At 41.5% G+C, this 17,814-nt stretch overlaps 1 protein-coding gene across 1 annotated transcript in view; it reads right to left on the bottom strand.

Annotated features, from left to right (window-relative positions):
- The window catches only part of celf5a (cugbp, Elav-like family member 5a), a gene marked incomplete at its 5' end in the record, with an annotated part of 313,555 nt that extends 297,201 nt beyond the window's left edge, over window positions 1-16,354 (bottom strand). Inside the window, one exon of the mRNA XM_080770760.1 lies at window positions 15,955-16,354. Coding sequence (XP_080626886.1) covers window positions 15,955-16,354 — 400 coding nt within the window. The remainder of the gene's footprint in view (window positions 1-15,954) is intronic.
- Between the last annotated feature and the right edge of the window lie 1,460 nt (window positions 16,355-17,814).

The raw sequence follows: 17,814 nt of genomic DNA, 5'->3' as shown, positions 1-17,814 counted from the left end.
TGTGTGTGTGTGTGTGTGTGTGTGCGCGCGCATGTTTTTACAGTATGGCAGTGTCTTATACACATTCATGGTGTGCTGTGCACAGTTGCCAGTGGCCTACAGTAGTACATGAGTACAGTGCACTGCAGGACAGGACACAGTGCCTAATGAGTGTGACAAATACTATAAATTCTCTCTGAAAGACTCTGTTTATGTCTCAGCATCAATACAAAAGGAGCCATTGCAACAAAGCAGCAAAACTGAATTTGACACATGCACGCACGCACGCACGCACACACACACACACACACACACACACACACACACACACAGTTTATATCCAATTTATTTATGTCCACACACAGGGAAAGCACACCGGGACACAGATATTTTAAGTGCAGTAAAGGTTACATTCACAAACTCATGGATATGTCTTCATGATACAAACGCGCATGTCACTCAGCACTCCTGGCGGTGGCTCCAGCCAGCACAATACTTTGTCAGCCTTTCTGCCTTGTCTTCGGGCATCCCGAGTTGTCAAAACCCTCCAATAACAGGTCCGTGGGTACAGTATGTCCTAGGCTGGATCACCAGAGGAAACAAAGTTCTTAGCCTTGCACCGCTGCTTGGTGTTAAAGCGCTCTCTGTAGTTGCTCTCATGGGCCTGGAAGTCCACCCATTGCTATTCCGACAGCGGACGCACATGCCGCTGGGAAGGCCACCGGGTCTATTGCCTCTCTTCCTGGTATAGCTGTTCACGGGAGCGGCTGTCAGGTAACGTCGGCTGCTCGGAACACTCTTAATATATGACTCTGGGAAATACTTAAGATGCAAGAACTTGGCATCCCCTATGGTACTGTACCCTTAACAGGTACAGGACCATAGGAGATGCCAATGTCCTGCATCATACTAAGTATATACTGTAAGGTTTCTTAATTAAAACCAAGGTCATCAGCAAAAGTCAGCATACTGAACAAAACTATTGAGGCCACATATGGATGCAAAAATAGACGATTTATTTATCCTACATTGACCATCGCTGCCTCTTTCTTTTCCTCTCTTCAGTACTAAGTAGGAGTTTTACTTTTAACGTGTAGCTGTTTCTTTACTGTGCTCTGTTTACTGATATGTCCATATATAGGCACACTGTATATGAATATCTGCCAGCCAATATGGGCTCAATATATTTTCACTGGCTGTGGCCCTTCCATCTCTTTAATGTAATCTTCCATGGCGTAGCAACAGCTCACCAGGAACAATGAGGAAGCAATTGTGTGGCCTCTAGAATGCCTTTTCAATAAAGGCTGTAGCAATCTTCAGCTGGTTTCATGAAGCCTCTACAAATATCCATGATCTGCAGGCGAACGTATGTTGGCAGCTCTTCACAAGGCCTTCATCTCTGGTATTCTACTCCAAAAAGTACTACTTTAAGTTGTCATCACTGCTGTAAAAGCTCTAATAAAAGGATCTGAACTCCAGCTCCAGGTCTTCATGGAACAATGGCACATCTCTTCGGCAAGCATCTGTATAATAATAATGTCTGTCTGTCAATACATCTCTCACACTTTCATTATATTGCAATGATTATATGGATTGCTCAGGCCTCAGCAGGCTCAGCTGCAAAGCATTCTACTGTTTAGGTGCCACACCCCATGAGCCAGCTTCCTTTGGAAATGTGTACATCTCTCTCATCATCTTTTAGGCTTGGTAGATGGGAGGCTGTATTCAAAGTCAGACTTATGCGCCTGTAGATGTTTTGAAGCAGCAGGTTTGTTCATAACTTCACACCCACTTAGATTACACTGTCCAATGGGGTGAATCCTTTCCTCAATTTTAGTCAGAAAAGTTGGGCATCGATCTGCTTAAACTAAAACCAGACATATCAAGCAGCTACATGCTTCCTAGGGGTGTTATGTTCCCGTTATGAACGATTAATAATCAATTCATAATTTCCAAAAATCGATTTGTTTTACAGTTTTTCTGGTTATAGTTACAGGAGTTTTCAATACATGGTGTTTGTGATATGAAATGTAAGCTTACCCTAATCACAGTAAGCATCATGTCTTCAGTCATTTTCAAGTTACTGTAGTCACTTCAGTTCAGCACAGCTGAGGTGTGTCTGTCAACGAGGAGCCAGCTGACCCTCATTGACAGGCAACGGGCATCAAGGCAACTCGTTAGTGCAAGTGTGTCTCGCGTATATCTATTCTACGTCCAAGCATAGACATGGTAACGCCCCACCTGCCTCTGATTGGCCTACCGACACGCCATGCCGGCTTTACCAGACTTTCCAACTAGGTGGATTATGCTGGATAGTCTGCCGCGAGGTTACTCCGTGGTGGGAAATAAATAAATAATACAAGTACGATATAATACAAGAGAATGACAGCTTGGCACGCACGACAGTAACTTTTATGTTTTGTAGAAGAGGCAAACTAATATTATTTTTTAATATTGTTCATGCCGTTCATTTCAATCAATCATTCAATCAAAGCAAACGGCATAAACAATATTAGTTTGTGCCTTCTACAAAAATAAAAGTTACAAGTTACTGTATTATTTCCCACCACAGAGTAACCTCACGTCTCGGAGCCGGAGGACAGTCTGGTGGGACCATTGGGGCAAGACAAGCAGTGTCGGTAGGCCAATCAGAGGCAGACGGGGCGTTACCATGTCTATGCTCGGACGTAGAATATACGTCTCAAGTCTCTGTGCCTAACACAAGTGATTGAGTTCAACCTGTGCAATACATTATGGGTTTCTGCATACTTTGCATGTGTGCATTTTTACTACCAGCTAGCCTTCTGGTAACTGAGTGAGAAAAAGTAACAAAGTGTCAGACTCAGTCAGAAGTTAAAACGTTTTGTACATGTTGTTGTCTTGGATGTGTGTGTGTTCACATCATTCAGTTGATAAAACCTTTACAATAAACTTTTTAAAGAAATGTACTCTGCTTTCATGTCACAAGACTGGAGTAGATTGTGATGAAATCCTATGTATTGAATCAAGAATCATTTTTGGATTGAGAATCGAGTTGATTTTGAATCGAATCGTGACCCCAAGAATTGGAATGGAATCGTGGGACACCCAAAGATTCACAGCCCTATGCTTCCTGTCCGGTGTCCAAGGTAGTTCACATAGCTACGTACAAAATGACCTCAATAAGAACTTCTTATGATGTAGATTAGAAGAAGGTTTCTACACTTGCAGTCTTGCACTGTGAATATCTAAACTAACCAATAAGTAAACTATATATAAAATACTTTAATTCTCTGTTTGAACTTTGAATCCAATTTATATAATACCAACTATAGAAGAAATCTATTCAAAGTATACTGTACTTTATGTTCACAGGTTTCGGCGCCCACACCTGACTTATGCAGACTGTCTGGGTGCTCCATCCCTGCTCTGTCATTAAACCCAGAGCCAGCTCTATAAATAAATGTAGTGGCCCGCATCCCAGATGAGCGAGCTAATTGACACTGTTAATGGATGGGGTTTCACAGCACTGTAAATAATGTGTAGGTTCTCACTTGCTCCCTCCTGCTATGCTACTTCTGGGAGGGCGACAGGGGTGTACCTGCCAAGACTCTTTTCTTTCCAAACCCCCCCTCCTCCCCATCCTTCAACAAGGGTGTGCTGGCCAGGGGATTTACATAGAAATCAATAGCAAGTTTTCTAAAAGCACCCCAGTCAAGGTCAGAAAACTGCCTGTATTCCTCTTCGTGTACAATATCAACCTCCTATATAAACAAACATGACATGACAAAAGGTAAAGCATCAGCTTGTTGTTATACTTGGCGTATGTCCACTGACTGGACACTGTGGTGCAGTAGTTGCAAAGTGATCATTTTCCAATTGATGCATGGTTTTAATTTGATCTGTTCCAAGTTGTCAGATTTCATAAGATATTTGCAGCTATCTTGTCCACTTTCAAAAGGTGAAGGCGTTTCAACCCTTTGAGGCAGATCAATTGATTGTGGCGAAGCCACATTTCGTAGAAGATTGGCAGCTGTAAACTGACTGGCAAGGCTACTAAGAGATAGATCGTTTTTTCAGCCACTTTGATTTTACAAATTGAAAGATGCCTTTCAAGATAGGACTTCAAAAGCCTCAGAGCCTGCCAGGGTGAGGTGATTAACGGAGGGATGATGAGTATTAAGCACATAGAGAAGAAAATAATGTCATCTCCCCCCATCACGCACACTGTCACGTTGCTCCTTATTCTTGGGCCACGTTGAGATGAAACTCTAATTGCTTTCTCGGAAATTCTCACACATGCTTGTTTCTCGCACATTCTTCCAAATATATGTCTAATGGCTGCTGATAGAGTCTGTCTTTAGATTCCATGAACACAACAGAGCCAGACATTCTGAATCTAGCCTTTCACAACTGGTCTGGAAATGCTAATTAACACAGGTAGTCTGATTAACAAGCATGTGCCACTGATTGTTAGTTGCATTGTTGTATATTTCCTAGCAACAACTCTCACAATGTGGTATTCTGTTGAAGCCTAGGCAGCCACTACATATCAGAAACCATCAGCCACTAATTAAGAGTCATTTTTTATTAAGCCAGATGTATCAATGAGCTAATAGAAGGGAATGGTGCCATGTTGGATTTCACTGTCAAGTTCATAAACAAAAAATGTCAGTCATCACATTTAATCATCAGGTAAGATACACATACACCATCTTTCATCCATCTCCAATCCACATGCAATTATTTTGTGTCCCAAAATATGCAGCGTGATGCATCTTCAGCATAAAAGCATCGGGCCAGTTTCGGCGCCTCTCATCATAGAGTATGGAGCCTTTAAGTGCAGTTGTCAATGCTACTATAAGTACACTGGACAAGATGGGTGGCTGGGTGGATGAAGGGACGGAGTTGAAAGGGGAAGAAAGCAGGAGGTCAGGCGGAGAGAGGACTCTACATTCGCCTACAGTTGCTCATCCTGCTCCGCCAATCATGCCCCCTCCCTCATTCTCTCCCCTCTCTTCTGCACAGCATGGGATCAGTCTTTGGGGGAAGGCTGGCAGGCAATCAGTGATGTCATGGCAGCAGCACAGCGATGGCAGCTTAACCTATTTTCGGAAATACCACAGAAGTGCTATTTATAACCGTGCTGAGCAGTGTACATCTCTACACATCCCTTACGGACCTGAGTATTATTCATAGACATTTTCCATCCTACTATGTCTCTTCATCTGACCAAAGAATGTTAAATATTCATACATTATTGGAGCGCCTGCTGGCCTAGCGGTCCAGGTGCATACCACATTTTGCTTTGCTGCGTGTCATTCCCTGTCTCCGCTTCCTGTCCCTAAAAATATCTTTAAAAAACATGGGCGGTATTTTGATGTTGTTGATTATTATTGTCATTAGACAATATATAGCCTAAATTATAATGTCAAATATTGTGTAGTTACAACAAATAGTAATAGCTGCTTTAACACCAGACTACATTTGTAATAATAATAATAATAATAGTTGATTAGTGTTGACAGCCAGCAGCAGCATTACTGTGGTATTGGTTTTAGCAGTTGTATTAGTTGTATTTGTCCTGAAGTGAGAGAGTATTACTAGAGGGATTTCCTTGTATCAGCAGCTTCAGCTTGGGGGTGATTATGTTATACATCTGCCAAACCTGCTCTCCACTACCACGCCACCCTTCCACTTCCAATCCCTTTGTTTTCCTCTCCTCTCCACTCCTCCCGCCTGCTGGTGGCCAAACTGCTCTCAACCTGTCAGTGGATTCCTGCAATGTCCTGAGCTCTGCAGCCGTCACTCTGCTCTTGGGATAAAAGAAACCATTTCTTTCTGCATCTCTGACAAACACTTAATCTTTTCCCCTCCACTTATCCGTCCGTCTCTCCGTCCGTCCATCCTTCCATTCATTTGTTCCCAGCCCATGTGTCTGTCTGTCATTTGCCTTGTGGACCCGCTGCGTACGTGTGCCAAGTGCACTCCAATTCCTCTCTGTCACATTGTTCTAAGTGACAGCGGCAAACTCGCTCGCACCCTCATTTGTTCTTGAGGGCTCTCTCTCTCTCACGTGCACTGATCTGCACTGCATGTACATACAGCTCACACACCTGCATCAAGGACTCAGCCATTTGGTATTCTGAGAGATGTGATGGCTTGACTAAGCTGTGATTTTTTTTCGGGGTCAATACATGGCGAGTCCTCAAAGGCTACAGCACACTACAAGGCAAGACAAATAACTTATTATTTTCCGGGCTTGTACACGGCTTTATCGCATGAGTTCCCCTGAACCATTTCAAAATGGAGAGGGATTATCAAAAAAACATTACATTAAAATCTCCTCCTCTCTCGTTATTTCATTTTCCTTCTAAAATGAATCTGTGCCCAGCCAGGCTCAAACACAACATTAAAGAGCAGGGCAGTGCTCATAGAAACTCACAACCCCCCCCCTCTTCTCCCCCTCTCTGTATCTCTCCCTTCCCTGCTTTTATATCTCCTCTCCTCTTTTCTCCTTCTCCCTCTTTAAAATGGTACATTCTGCTTTGTAGGCAATGGCACTCTGCTAAGCCCACCATACAAAATAGATAGGCTTCTATCCCTCTATTTAGACCAAGGGAATAGCTGTGACCTTTGTGCAAGAATGAGAAGGTGGTATGTCTCTGCAGACTACCTTTCCAGAAGAAATGTGACCTGCAACTCACAAAGAATATTTCAAACCAACATTCTGTCACTAAGCCAGTAGCTGTTCTCCAGTGACCTAAATTATTTCTATTTTGAAGATGGGGGAAGCATTTTGAAATATATACTGTATATATATTTCTTTCAATCTGGCAGTGCAGTAATGATAGGCACAAAATAAAGCCAACTAACAAATCAATTCAAAGCTACTTACTTTGCTCTTGAGAAAGTTATACTAACATCAAGGGAGTTTGTAGAGTGTGCCACAAAAAATGGTAATTAACTTATGTACAATTATTTTTTGGTCCATGACATGCCCCACATACTGGAGTAAATTCAGCAACATTAAATAATACCCATATGTACAATTAGGCAAAGTGCATTAAAAATAAGAGAGTAGCCTATAAGCGATATCTTTTTTTATCCTGCCATTTTTGCAATACAGTATGGATTCCCTTGAGCTCCATGATGAATTGGAAATTAAAAAATAACCAGTAAAAATGGCATTAAACCAGCTAAACCTTTGACAGGCACCCACAGTCATAGGCATGCATTATACAGTACATCTAATCTCTCAAGATATATTCCACTAACAGCAGAATCTGTCAGCACCACTGCCCTAGCCATGTTATTTGTAGGATTTAGTCTCTCGAGATAGACTGTTGACTCAAAGAGGGCCCTGTTTTTCCTTTATTTTTTGACGACGGGTTCTCAGATTGGGAGGTTGGTAGGAATAAAGAAAAGGGGAGGAGCTAAACCGAGTTCCTGTTTCTACACAAAAATGGAGGTTGTGCCCCAGAGGAAAAGGTCATATGTACACATTATATATACACACACACACACACACACACACAAAGCCCGGACACGGCAATTATTTGTGGCGGGGGGCCCTGCATGCCTTTGTTGGGGGGAGGGGTGATGTTATATAGAACATTTCACAGCACCTGAAATGTAGTACATTGAACTAATGGATACTGTTTTCCTGTTTATACATCTCTCTGTGGCTCTGGGCCCAGCTACATCTCAGACATGCTGAAGCCTTAGAACCCTAGGTCATCTGGGGTTGGCCTACTAATTGTTCACCCCATAGTTGGAACAAAGCATGGTGAAGCAGCATTTCAGTACTATGCACCAGTCCAGACCGTTAAGAAATTCCCAACTATAGTTGTTTTTAAGTCAAATTTAAAAACATTTATTAAACATTGCTTACTCACAATGATGTCTATCAACTAGGTCTTGCCTGGGCTTTAAATGAGCTGTACTTTTGTACTGAATGTGTGTGAAAGGTGCTATATAAATAACATTGCCATGCTTGCTCAGACTGAGTTAACATATAGTCTATCAATATATAAGTGTAAATGTCAAAGCACAGTCTGTCTATCTCCAGTGACTTTTTGAATGAACATCATGTTGCCTAAACGAAACAACATTTATGTGCATGATTTCCATTTCCATGTAATAATCAAAATATCAATTACATATAAAATGGACAAATAAACATATTCAATTGGGGTTTCTTTCCATTATAATTAATTCATATTCATTGTACATAGTAGCCTAGCCTGTATAATCATTCATACTACTACTCATTGAGACCATACTTAATTTCAACCTCAGAGACGATAATTCATTCACTGACTGTACTGTACATGTCGACTCATGATTCAGAGATAAACGTGGAATATTTTGGATCTCTACGTCGTCCACCCCTCCTCTGTATATTCGCTCGCAGAGTCTATTTGAGCGAGCTTTCGCGGGCCCCAAACACTTTTATTGTTTGAGAGAATCTACACGCTATTATTTATTGGTTATTGTCTCCAACAGGCCAAAGGCATGGGGAGAGAGTATGTTTTGCCCCCCTGTCCATGTGTCCGTGTGTCCGACCGTCCGTCCGTTAACAGCTAATCTCCGGCACTGTTAACCTGGTCGATGCCAAACTTTGCACACACACTTTGCAACAACGAACCACTCCCCCAAATTTTCCAGAACAGCCTGTTATAGTGCCACCATGAGGCAGACTTTCACTTTTACCTATAACTGCACCAATCTGCAAGAAACGTTGCATGCACACTCCTTAGAGGCCAAGGACAAACCTTTGACCTGCATTTTTAACATCTGCCTTTTCTAGCGCCACCAGATTCTGTCCGCAAATCGTTACACAGTATCTCTATAGTCATGTGCTCAAGAGGGATCAGTCCGATATTTCATATAAAGTTTGCAGGATTGGCCCGTTTTGAACAAAAAGCCTCAAATCATGAACGCAGCGTGCAATTTACGCGAAATTGTTCATGCACTTTCCTACTAAGCGCAAGAAGAAATGGCACCCTTTTCACATTGGCCTAATATAGCACTACGAGGAGGCCACCTGACATGGCCTGGTGGAGACGTGTGCCCTGAGGGGGCTAGTTGTGATTGCTTCAGATCGTCGCAAGCAATGACCAACGCTCCATTATCAGGACAGTTTTTTGCACATTATCACCGTCAGAACGCTCGCTCTTTGCCTGTGTAGATGAGGTGTAAACTAAATGCGCTCAAAGTACCTGGAGATTGTTTCCAGTTGTTCCATTTTGGCCACCCAGGACAACAGCGTTGATAAAATAAGTGTGTTCGCTCGCTGGCTGTAGATATGACACATACGTCATTTAACTGTAGATATGACACATACGTCATTTAACTGTAGATATGACACATACGTCATTTAACTTTGGCAGTGGAGCCAAATGGACCCGCTCGTTCAGACAAGACGGCTCGGTTCAATATATTTAACATAATTCCTGCTACTATATATCATTCATGAGGAGCAAAATTAGTTCCTACTCCTCAACATGTTGTTATATGTTTCAGCACAAGCTCAACGCTGATTGGCTGTCAGGACGCCATGTGCAGCAAACGTCGCTTAAATTGGCTTTTCCAGCCGGCAAGCCGGTCAATCGCAACAGTACATTGCTAGAACTGGGGTGGGATCGCGGCAGTCACTCTGGAACTGCGAAAATTGCATAGTTTTCGTTGTGCATTTCGAACGTGCATACTGAGACCTAGAATTGCGTGGTTTCTACGCAAAATACATGCAGGTTGGCAGATCTGCTAGACCCTGTTTAGTTGAATGTACTATGCAGGGCACATTAATTCAGTATACAGTATAGAGCTGTAAGTTTGACAGTCAAAGAAAACATCTCAACCATGAAGCTAATCTATAGTACACTGCATTTTCTTGCAGACCTCCTTTCTCTCTCTCTCTCTTTCTCTCTCTCTCTCTCTCTCTCTCTCTCTCACTCAAACACACACACACACACACACACACACACACACACACACACACACACACACACACACGTCGCATCTCTGTTCCTCCTTTAGGTAACCTTGGAGTTCAAGTATATTCTCTAAAGGTCATGGAATAAGAGCTTTCCAACATACCAAGAACACACTGTACTGTAACACGCGGTAATGAATGTTACATTGGTGCAGAAAATCAATCCATCTGAAAGGCTCTCTCTCTCAGGCTTGAAAAAGGGAGCGAAAAGTATAGACGGTGAAAGCCAGGTGAGCGTTTGGTGTGTGGACACTAGCCCCCAGTGGAGGAAGACTGCGTCGACAGCATGGATGGCCACTTTCCTCAGCAAAGAGAGAGAACACTCCTCATCCTGAAGTCAAGGCCCATAGCGCCTGTCAGAACCAGTTGAGCTGCTGCATCTTTTATGAGGAAAGCACGGTTGCTTATTACAATATTTACAGACATTTAAGGGCTGTGAAGCAAACGCTGATATTGCATTAGTCTGGCCTGGTGGCCTTCAACCACAAACCCAGACAGAAGACAACATTATTCTCTATTCTTCCAAATCATTTGACAAGACTACATGGAGACAGACAATTAATGTTATAGTGAGTTTACAAGAACGATTTGATGCCAAGAGAGAAAAGAAAGCTGAGCTTCGTGTCTATTCTTGTGGTTTCATAAGATTGCATAATTTCATTGATAGCCAGTCAAGCCAGACTGTGCACCACCTGCTGAAATATCCAAGCTAAATAAAAGGATCCTTCAATAAACTGCTGTCAGTCCATGGTTGTGAAAATCAAAAGCTGTTTGTTTGTGTGCATGCATGCATGCATGCCGCGTGTGCGTGCGTGCGTGTGTGTGCACATGCGCTATCCACACTCTCCTATACGATTCTGTTTATGGTCTGTAAGTGAATTTGCTCCCATCTGTTTCCTCAGGGGGGATGCTGTCCTACAACTCTCGTGGTCTCAGATGCGTTCCGTATGAGCCCATTCGCCACGGAGACACACTCTCCCACTCGCATATCTATGATGTGTATGAAAGAGGCAAGTATGAAAGAGGGGAAACTAGAGAATGTGGCAAACAAAAGATTCCCAGATTAGTTTAGTCAACACGACGGCCATTCAGGCATAATCCTATAGGGACACTCATGGTCCCATATTAATACTATCTGGTTTGGTGTGACGTGCACCGCATGTAGACTTCCCGTCTCACTATTCACTCTGTGTCACTCCGTCTTTCCACTCTTTCCTCATTTCATTGCAAGGACGACCCACAGACAGTTAGACCCTATCCGTCAGACCAGCTCGAAGGGAAATATTAAAAAAAAATAAAAACTTGAATAAATATTTCATTAGATTATTCCATGATTTAATGTGCTTCTGCTTCGCTGAGGTCTATGGCAATATCTCTGGTCCATTTATAAATGCATTAACACAATGATCCCCCGACACTAGCTTAATATTGATACTGGCTGCCTCAGCCAGCAGATGGAAGCAGCGTGGGGTTTGTATTGCCCTGTCTGTCTGTCCACAGTGCTGAATCATTCTTGCTACACACCTTCGCTGATCTCGCCTCTCTCTCCTTCTCTAACTCAAGGCGTGTAAATGGACCCATAAGGTTCCACTTGATTCCCTTTGTACACTAAATTAACACTCAGTATTTTCCTGTGGCTTTGTGACATTTTCTTGAAATTGTATTTATTTTTTTCCCCAATCTGTCACTATGAAATCCATGCAGTTATATTTAGGAGCAAACAAACAAACCATTTCTCCAGCCATCTTTAGCCACTGAACTGCACAGAGAAACGAAACGGCAGCTGCCTGCTTTTCATGTTTACGTCCAATTTTCTTGAAGCGAAACTGTCAGCTAACCAGTAATTCCAGAAACCCAGAATAAAAATAACCTTCAAACAGCCTTTTGTGCAATGAAGAAAATACCATTTACGGAACGAAGCCTCGGTCATGTGTATGTACATGCAAGCACATGCACATGCTTTTGCTCATGCATGCGTGTACATGCATGTGTGTACGCGCACTGTGAATTCTGCACATGTGCTGTCAGTGAAAGCTAATTAGAAGCAAAGGGAGAAGTTTTCACAGCCAGTGATAAATTCAACATCAGGAAATCCTCCACCTATTAATACCAATTGGGTGACAATAATTGGCAGGCCATCGACAGCGTGGGCAGAATTAATCATTTGAAGAGGAAGACTAGACTGCATTTTTAATTGGCGGAGGCAGCCACTGTTTAGGGAGGCAACCAGCTGATCACCCAGGAGACTGCTGCTTCAGACAATGCACATTTGCTAATCCTCTTGAGTCAAGTTATTATGGCCACGCATTATTATCACGCTTTACAAACTAATTCCATGTTTTCCCTCATGGATTACCCGGGGGGAGGGGGAAATAAGTTGTATAAGAAAAGAGTAAAGAATAAACAAACACAAACATAACAACTGAAAGACTGTGAAATGAAAATCAAAAATCAAATGACAGAACAACAGTACTTGATCTAATTACCCATAAGGCTTACAGTGTGTGTGTGTGTGTGTGTGTGTGTGTGTGTGTGTGTGTGTGTGTGTGTGTGTGTGTGTGTGTGTGTGTGTGTGTGTGTGTGTGTGTGTGTGTGTGTGTGTGTGTGTGCGCGCGCGCGTTCATGGTGCATGGGTGCGTGCGTGGTGCGTGGGTGCGTGCGTATGTGTGTGTGGACTGTTGACTGCATCTTCCAAATTATAAATCCAGTAGAGCCATGCTTATAATCCATTTAGCTTAATAAGGGAATTGACAGTAAAATAACCAAACAAAAGAATCAAAAACTTTTTGACGGTCATTGTTTGGTCTGGGGATCATTATATTCTAAGATAACTCATTAAACTGAACAAGATTTTCTAAACTAGTTTGAAATGTACAAATAAGACTAAATTGAGTTTCACATGTGAAGCATAACATAATAACAACCTGGGATGAAAAGATAACCTGATCTCTTAGATTATTTGAAGTGACGTGTTATTATACTTCACTATATCATTCAAAGTAACTAGTCTTGTCATTAAAAGGGGTTATGTTATGTTATGTTATGTTATATTATGTTATGTTATGTTAAAAAATCTAATTAAAAGGGTTTCTTAACAATGACACATCACATCGAAAAATGATCACAATGTGGAAAAATGTATAATGATTTGATGAGGATTTAGTATTATTATTATTATCATCAATATTATTATACTATAAATATAGGGACGTAACTGATGTGAACACACAATCCATGCTTACAAATCAATATACTACTAAATAATTTGATATATCATATTATAGTTTTAACTGAGTCAGCCATTTATATCACATTGAAACATTTGGGTTACAGAATAAACATTCAAACATCCATCCAAGTACCAGTCTCTCTCTAAAAGAATGCCTCCTAGTGCTATGCAGTATAATCGTCACTGTTCATTTATTCATTTGCAGCTCAGAGAGTGTACAAATGTGGCCAAATAGAACCTTACAAGTCCATTTGGTTACATTTGATTTGTACACTCTCGTTTCCCAATGTAATGTTCAGGCTCTCATTTCAGTGTTCCAACAACGAGCAGTCGGACGGTAACTATACTGCAATGATTATGCAATGCAGAGCAATAATATTTTACAACACATAAGGCACTGACGCATGCAGACAGACACGCACAGTCATTTCAAATGAATAGGCCACTACTGGGGAATGTTTTTCTATGTATTAATGTAATAATAAAAAGACCTCTAGATTCAGTAGCATTGGATTTGACCATGCAGAATATGGTAAACAGATGAAATATCTTTGTAATACACAATTAATATATTTGTCAGTGAGTGTTCAATCTACATAACATAATTCTCTTGTTACCCATAAGGTATCATAGAGATATATAGTTTGCAATATCAAATAGATTACTAGGTAAAGTTAGCAAAGATCTAAGTATGGTAGGTTCACAGATTAATGAATCATATACGTATTTTGATTTCAACAGAGATTACTCCGGTTTAATTAGCCAACATCTCCCTTGAAGGCTCAATATGTTATTAGCTTTTATGATTAATATTGTGCTTGAGCTAATAAATCTGTGCATTCATCATGGGACGTCTTTGCATACTTAAAATCTATATTTTGATCCCTCATCAACAACAGAAACACCTGCCTTGTGGACAACCTTAACATTAGGAGGCGAGTGAGCCTATTATGTCACCCAAGACATGATACTGTGATAATATCACATGTCACAAGTGGCATTTACATGACTGTCACTGATTGTCATTTTTCCTCTGTAAATGTCAATCCAATAAAACTCTTCTCTTATATACTGTATAGCTGCCACCGCACATCCACTTCCACGCGCAGCAGGAGCATGCATGACATAAAAATAAAATGTAATAAACATTAGGAATAGGCCTAGCCCTATATGTTTAAGAGGAGGAATGGATTTTAAATTACCTTAAAGACTAGCATTGTCATTTGCATTTTGCACCTTCTGGGGAAGTCTTATAACTTAAAATGAAATTACATTATTACCTTTTAACACATAAATGTATGAAAATATGTTTTTGAGGAATCATATATTCCCATTATGTATGCTACAGTATGTTGCTATAAGCAATTATAGTGATCAAATGTGTCTATATTTAATGTTACATTATGCTAATGGTGATTTTTCATCTCCATGCATGCCTTTGAGTGGTTGCCTCTAGCCTTAAAATGTAGCTGTAGGATTACCATGGGGTCATGGTCTTATAGGCTATCCACGTTTATAGGCTGTGCGCCCCATGTGGGTTTGCAAACACAAGCCGGTCAAATGATGCTACACACGGCATGGCTAAGAAGAATAGTGTCATATTGGGAGGTAAATGTATTTGCATAATACAAGCAGCTGAATGTTGATCTAATAGTGTGCATTGTTATCCCTATTTGCCATGATTTGGATGATTGGTGGTGCCTGGTATGATGAATGATGATCTTTACTTTAAATTGGCTATAGCTGTTATATGGGGACCTCCTCGAATTGTAAAGCAATGATATCACCTGGGATGGAGATTACATGGGATATTATTCTGAAATACCAATTTAACACTTGTGTTTTCCTATATGTCTATATTAGGCTACTGATAGTTGCATCCCTCTCCCACGAGCCTTCCATTTTAGCGGCGCAGCATCGCTGCTGGCGTCAAGGCGACGTCCGTGTCCGTCATCTTGTGACAGTTTTCGCGTCCTTATTTTTGAGACATTGTGGTAGGCTGCTATAGAATTGATTTCGTCCAATTCGTTGTCACTGGTTTTGCAAGCAGTCCTTCCATCCACACACTTGACGTTAAAGAAAAGCTTAGATGAATAAATGATGCCCCCCCCCCCCCCGCGCGAAAAGATGGGACTGGCGAGAGGGGATGGATCTTTAAAAATGCATCCTTTCCGAGCGCCTCTGCCCCACTTCTGAGAGAGAGCGCGCAAAGAAAACACGATTCAATTGCAATTCAACAACATCGATATAACGGTGAACGCTATTCCGGACGCATATTGCCCTATAGCAGTGTAAAGAAATTAGTAAGCCAAAATAACTAAACATTCGGTATAGAATATGGAATGTCGAAATATAGCTGGCTAGGCTGGAGGCTCGATGTACTTGGGTTTTCTTTTAGAAATATCCAAATGTATAGCCTGCACGCTCGTCTCGTGAAATGCAAGGAAACTTGCATTGCGTTTCAAAAACAAAAGCGTTTTGGACCACTATACGCACCTTATTCTAGGCTACTCGAAAACATGAAAGCACAATTCTGAATCGCTTAACATTACTCCATATCTGACAATATTGAGGATATGCTAAGCATATTAAGTATTACAAATAAAGAAAACGTGGCACAGGGCTCTGGGGAAATAAATAAACACACTTCGAGACTCACTATTTACACAGTATTTTTGTTTGCGTAACATTAGGCTAATTAGGCGATTATTGTTATTAGGCAATAGGCCTTGCAGCCGTGCAGGGGGTGGGGGGGAGGTGACCACGTTACCTTTGTGCATGCCGGTGTATCGGTCCTTAAGCACTGTCAGTTCGTGGATTTTCCCAAACTGTTCAAACAGGGGCTTCAGGTCTTTCTCCTCCAAGTTCCGCGGTATCTGCCCGATAAACAGCTTAATGGCATCCTGGTCTTTCATGTTGCCGCTCTCCGGATGAATGGAAATGGATTCTGACCCGTTCATGGGTTTCGGGAATGTGATCTGAGGGTACTGGTGCTGGTAAGGTGGGACAAGTAGTAGTGGTGGTGGTGGCTGTTGTTGTTGTTGTTGGGTCGGTGGTGGTGGTGGTGGCACTACCCCCGGTCCGGTGAAAACCAGGTTGGAGTGAGCAGTGTGCTGATGCTGCTGTGGATGCTGCTGCCTTCTTGTTTCAGTCGGAGTGAATCTGGCCATTCTGAGCTGAGAGCAGAGTGGATAATAATGACAACACTACACAGAGCACACACACACACACACACACACACACACACACATACATACACACACTACTGTGGAGAGAGAGCAAGCACTCAGCTGGAAACCAGGCTGACTTTCTATCCGACACACACAACACACACGCGTGCGCGCGCGCACACACGCGCGCGCGAGCACACACATACACGCTGTACAAGGAAGAGAGGAGGAGGGGGGTTGATTCGTGCCAGAAGAATAAAGCGTGAAAGAGCCAAATATTTGCTACTCTGGAGCGCCGCCCGCAGTTATTTGTGAAATACTGCATGTCCCCTAGCTGTATTTTACACATGACTCATGAGGCCGCCCTAAACTGCGTAGGATTTGAATCAGTAGCCTATGTCGAAGGTAATGACTTGTGTTTTGATTTTGAATAGCTTATGTTTTGATTGAATATGAGTCATGATTACACCAACATTTGCATTATTGCTAGTCCCTGTGGTGGAAACCACACTATTATGCTGGAGTTGTTTTCAATCATATGAATTAAATCATCTTTGAACTGGGGACCCCCCAAACAATCATATTTGAACTGGGCACCTCTGCACCTTGACAAGCACATGGAATGTATAGAAATTGAAGCATTATGTTTAGTTTGAACTTTGACTCAGTTCCCACAGATAAATATTGGTTGCGAGGGGTCTGGGGTTGTGAGCGCTTGTAGGCTGTCTCTTTCTTATATTATTTGACAATTTAGTGAGTGTTTGACCAGTTTGTATAGTATAGTTTGGTTGATTATACAGTACTTTTGATGCAGCAATGGACTTTTTTCATTCTCTCCTTTTTAAACATCAACATACACTAAACAGACAAAGGTCTTAAAAGTCCATCAATTGTCATTTCACTTCACTGTCATCTGGGGACCCCCGATAAAATCATATAGGAAGTTCTGACCCACAGGTTGAGAACCACTTGAGTATACTACACATACTTCATTAACTGGTCGTCATACAATCATACACACGTGATCAGCTTATACAATTTGGATGTTCACTGCATGGTAATGTATTAAAAGATTTGGAAATACACAAATAGGATTTCTATTCTATTCTACATATAGTGGGCGTGTTACTCTGCTACTTATCTGGATATGACATTAGTTTATAAATACATACGTATAGTGCTACAGTGGCATTAAGTGCTCTTGATTATGCACATTTTATTGCAATTGGCAAGGGGTCATTAAATTTAGTCAAGGGGCAAGCCCTACAAAATGCATTGTATTTATGCGTGCTTATAACAGTGATTATATTGCAATATAACATTATTATGATGTATTTTACAACTATGCAAATTATAGCATTATTATTCACAGTATACTGGTGTTGATCTTGATATTAAATTCAATGCTAAAAGAGTCAGAGGATGATTGTCTGAAGCCGTTAAGACAGACAGTTAACCTT

This window comes from Protomyctophum bolini (genome assembly GCF_963924005.1).
Source record: "Protomyctophum bolini genome assembly, chromosome: 8".
In the NCBI taxonomy this organism is placed as follows: Eukaryota; Metazoa; Chordata; class Actinopteri; order Myctophiformes; family Myctophidae; genus Protomyctophum; species Protomyctophum bolini.
The sequence above is the reverse complement of the archived record's forward strand: the minus strand, read 5'-3'. Positions and strand labels throughout refer to the sequence as shown.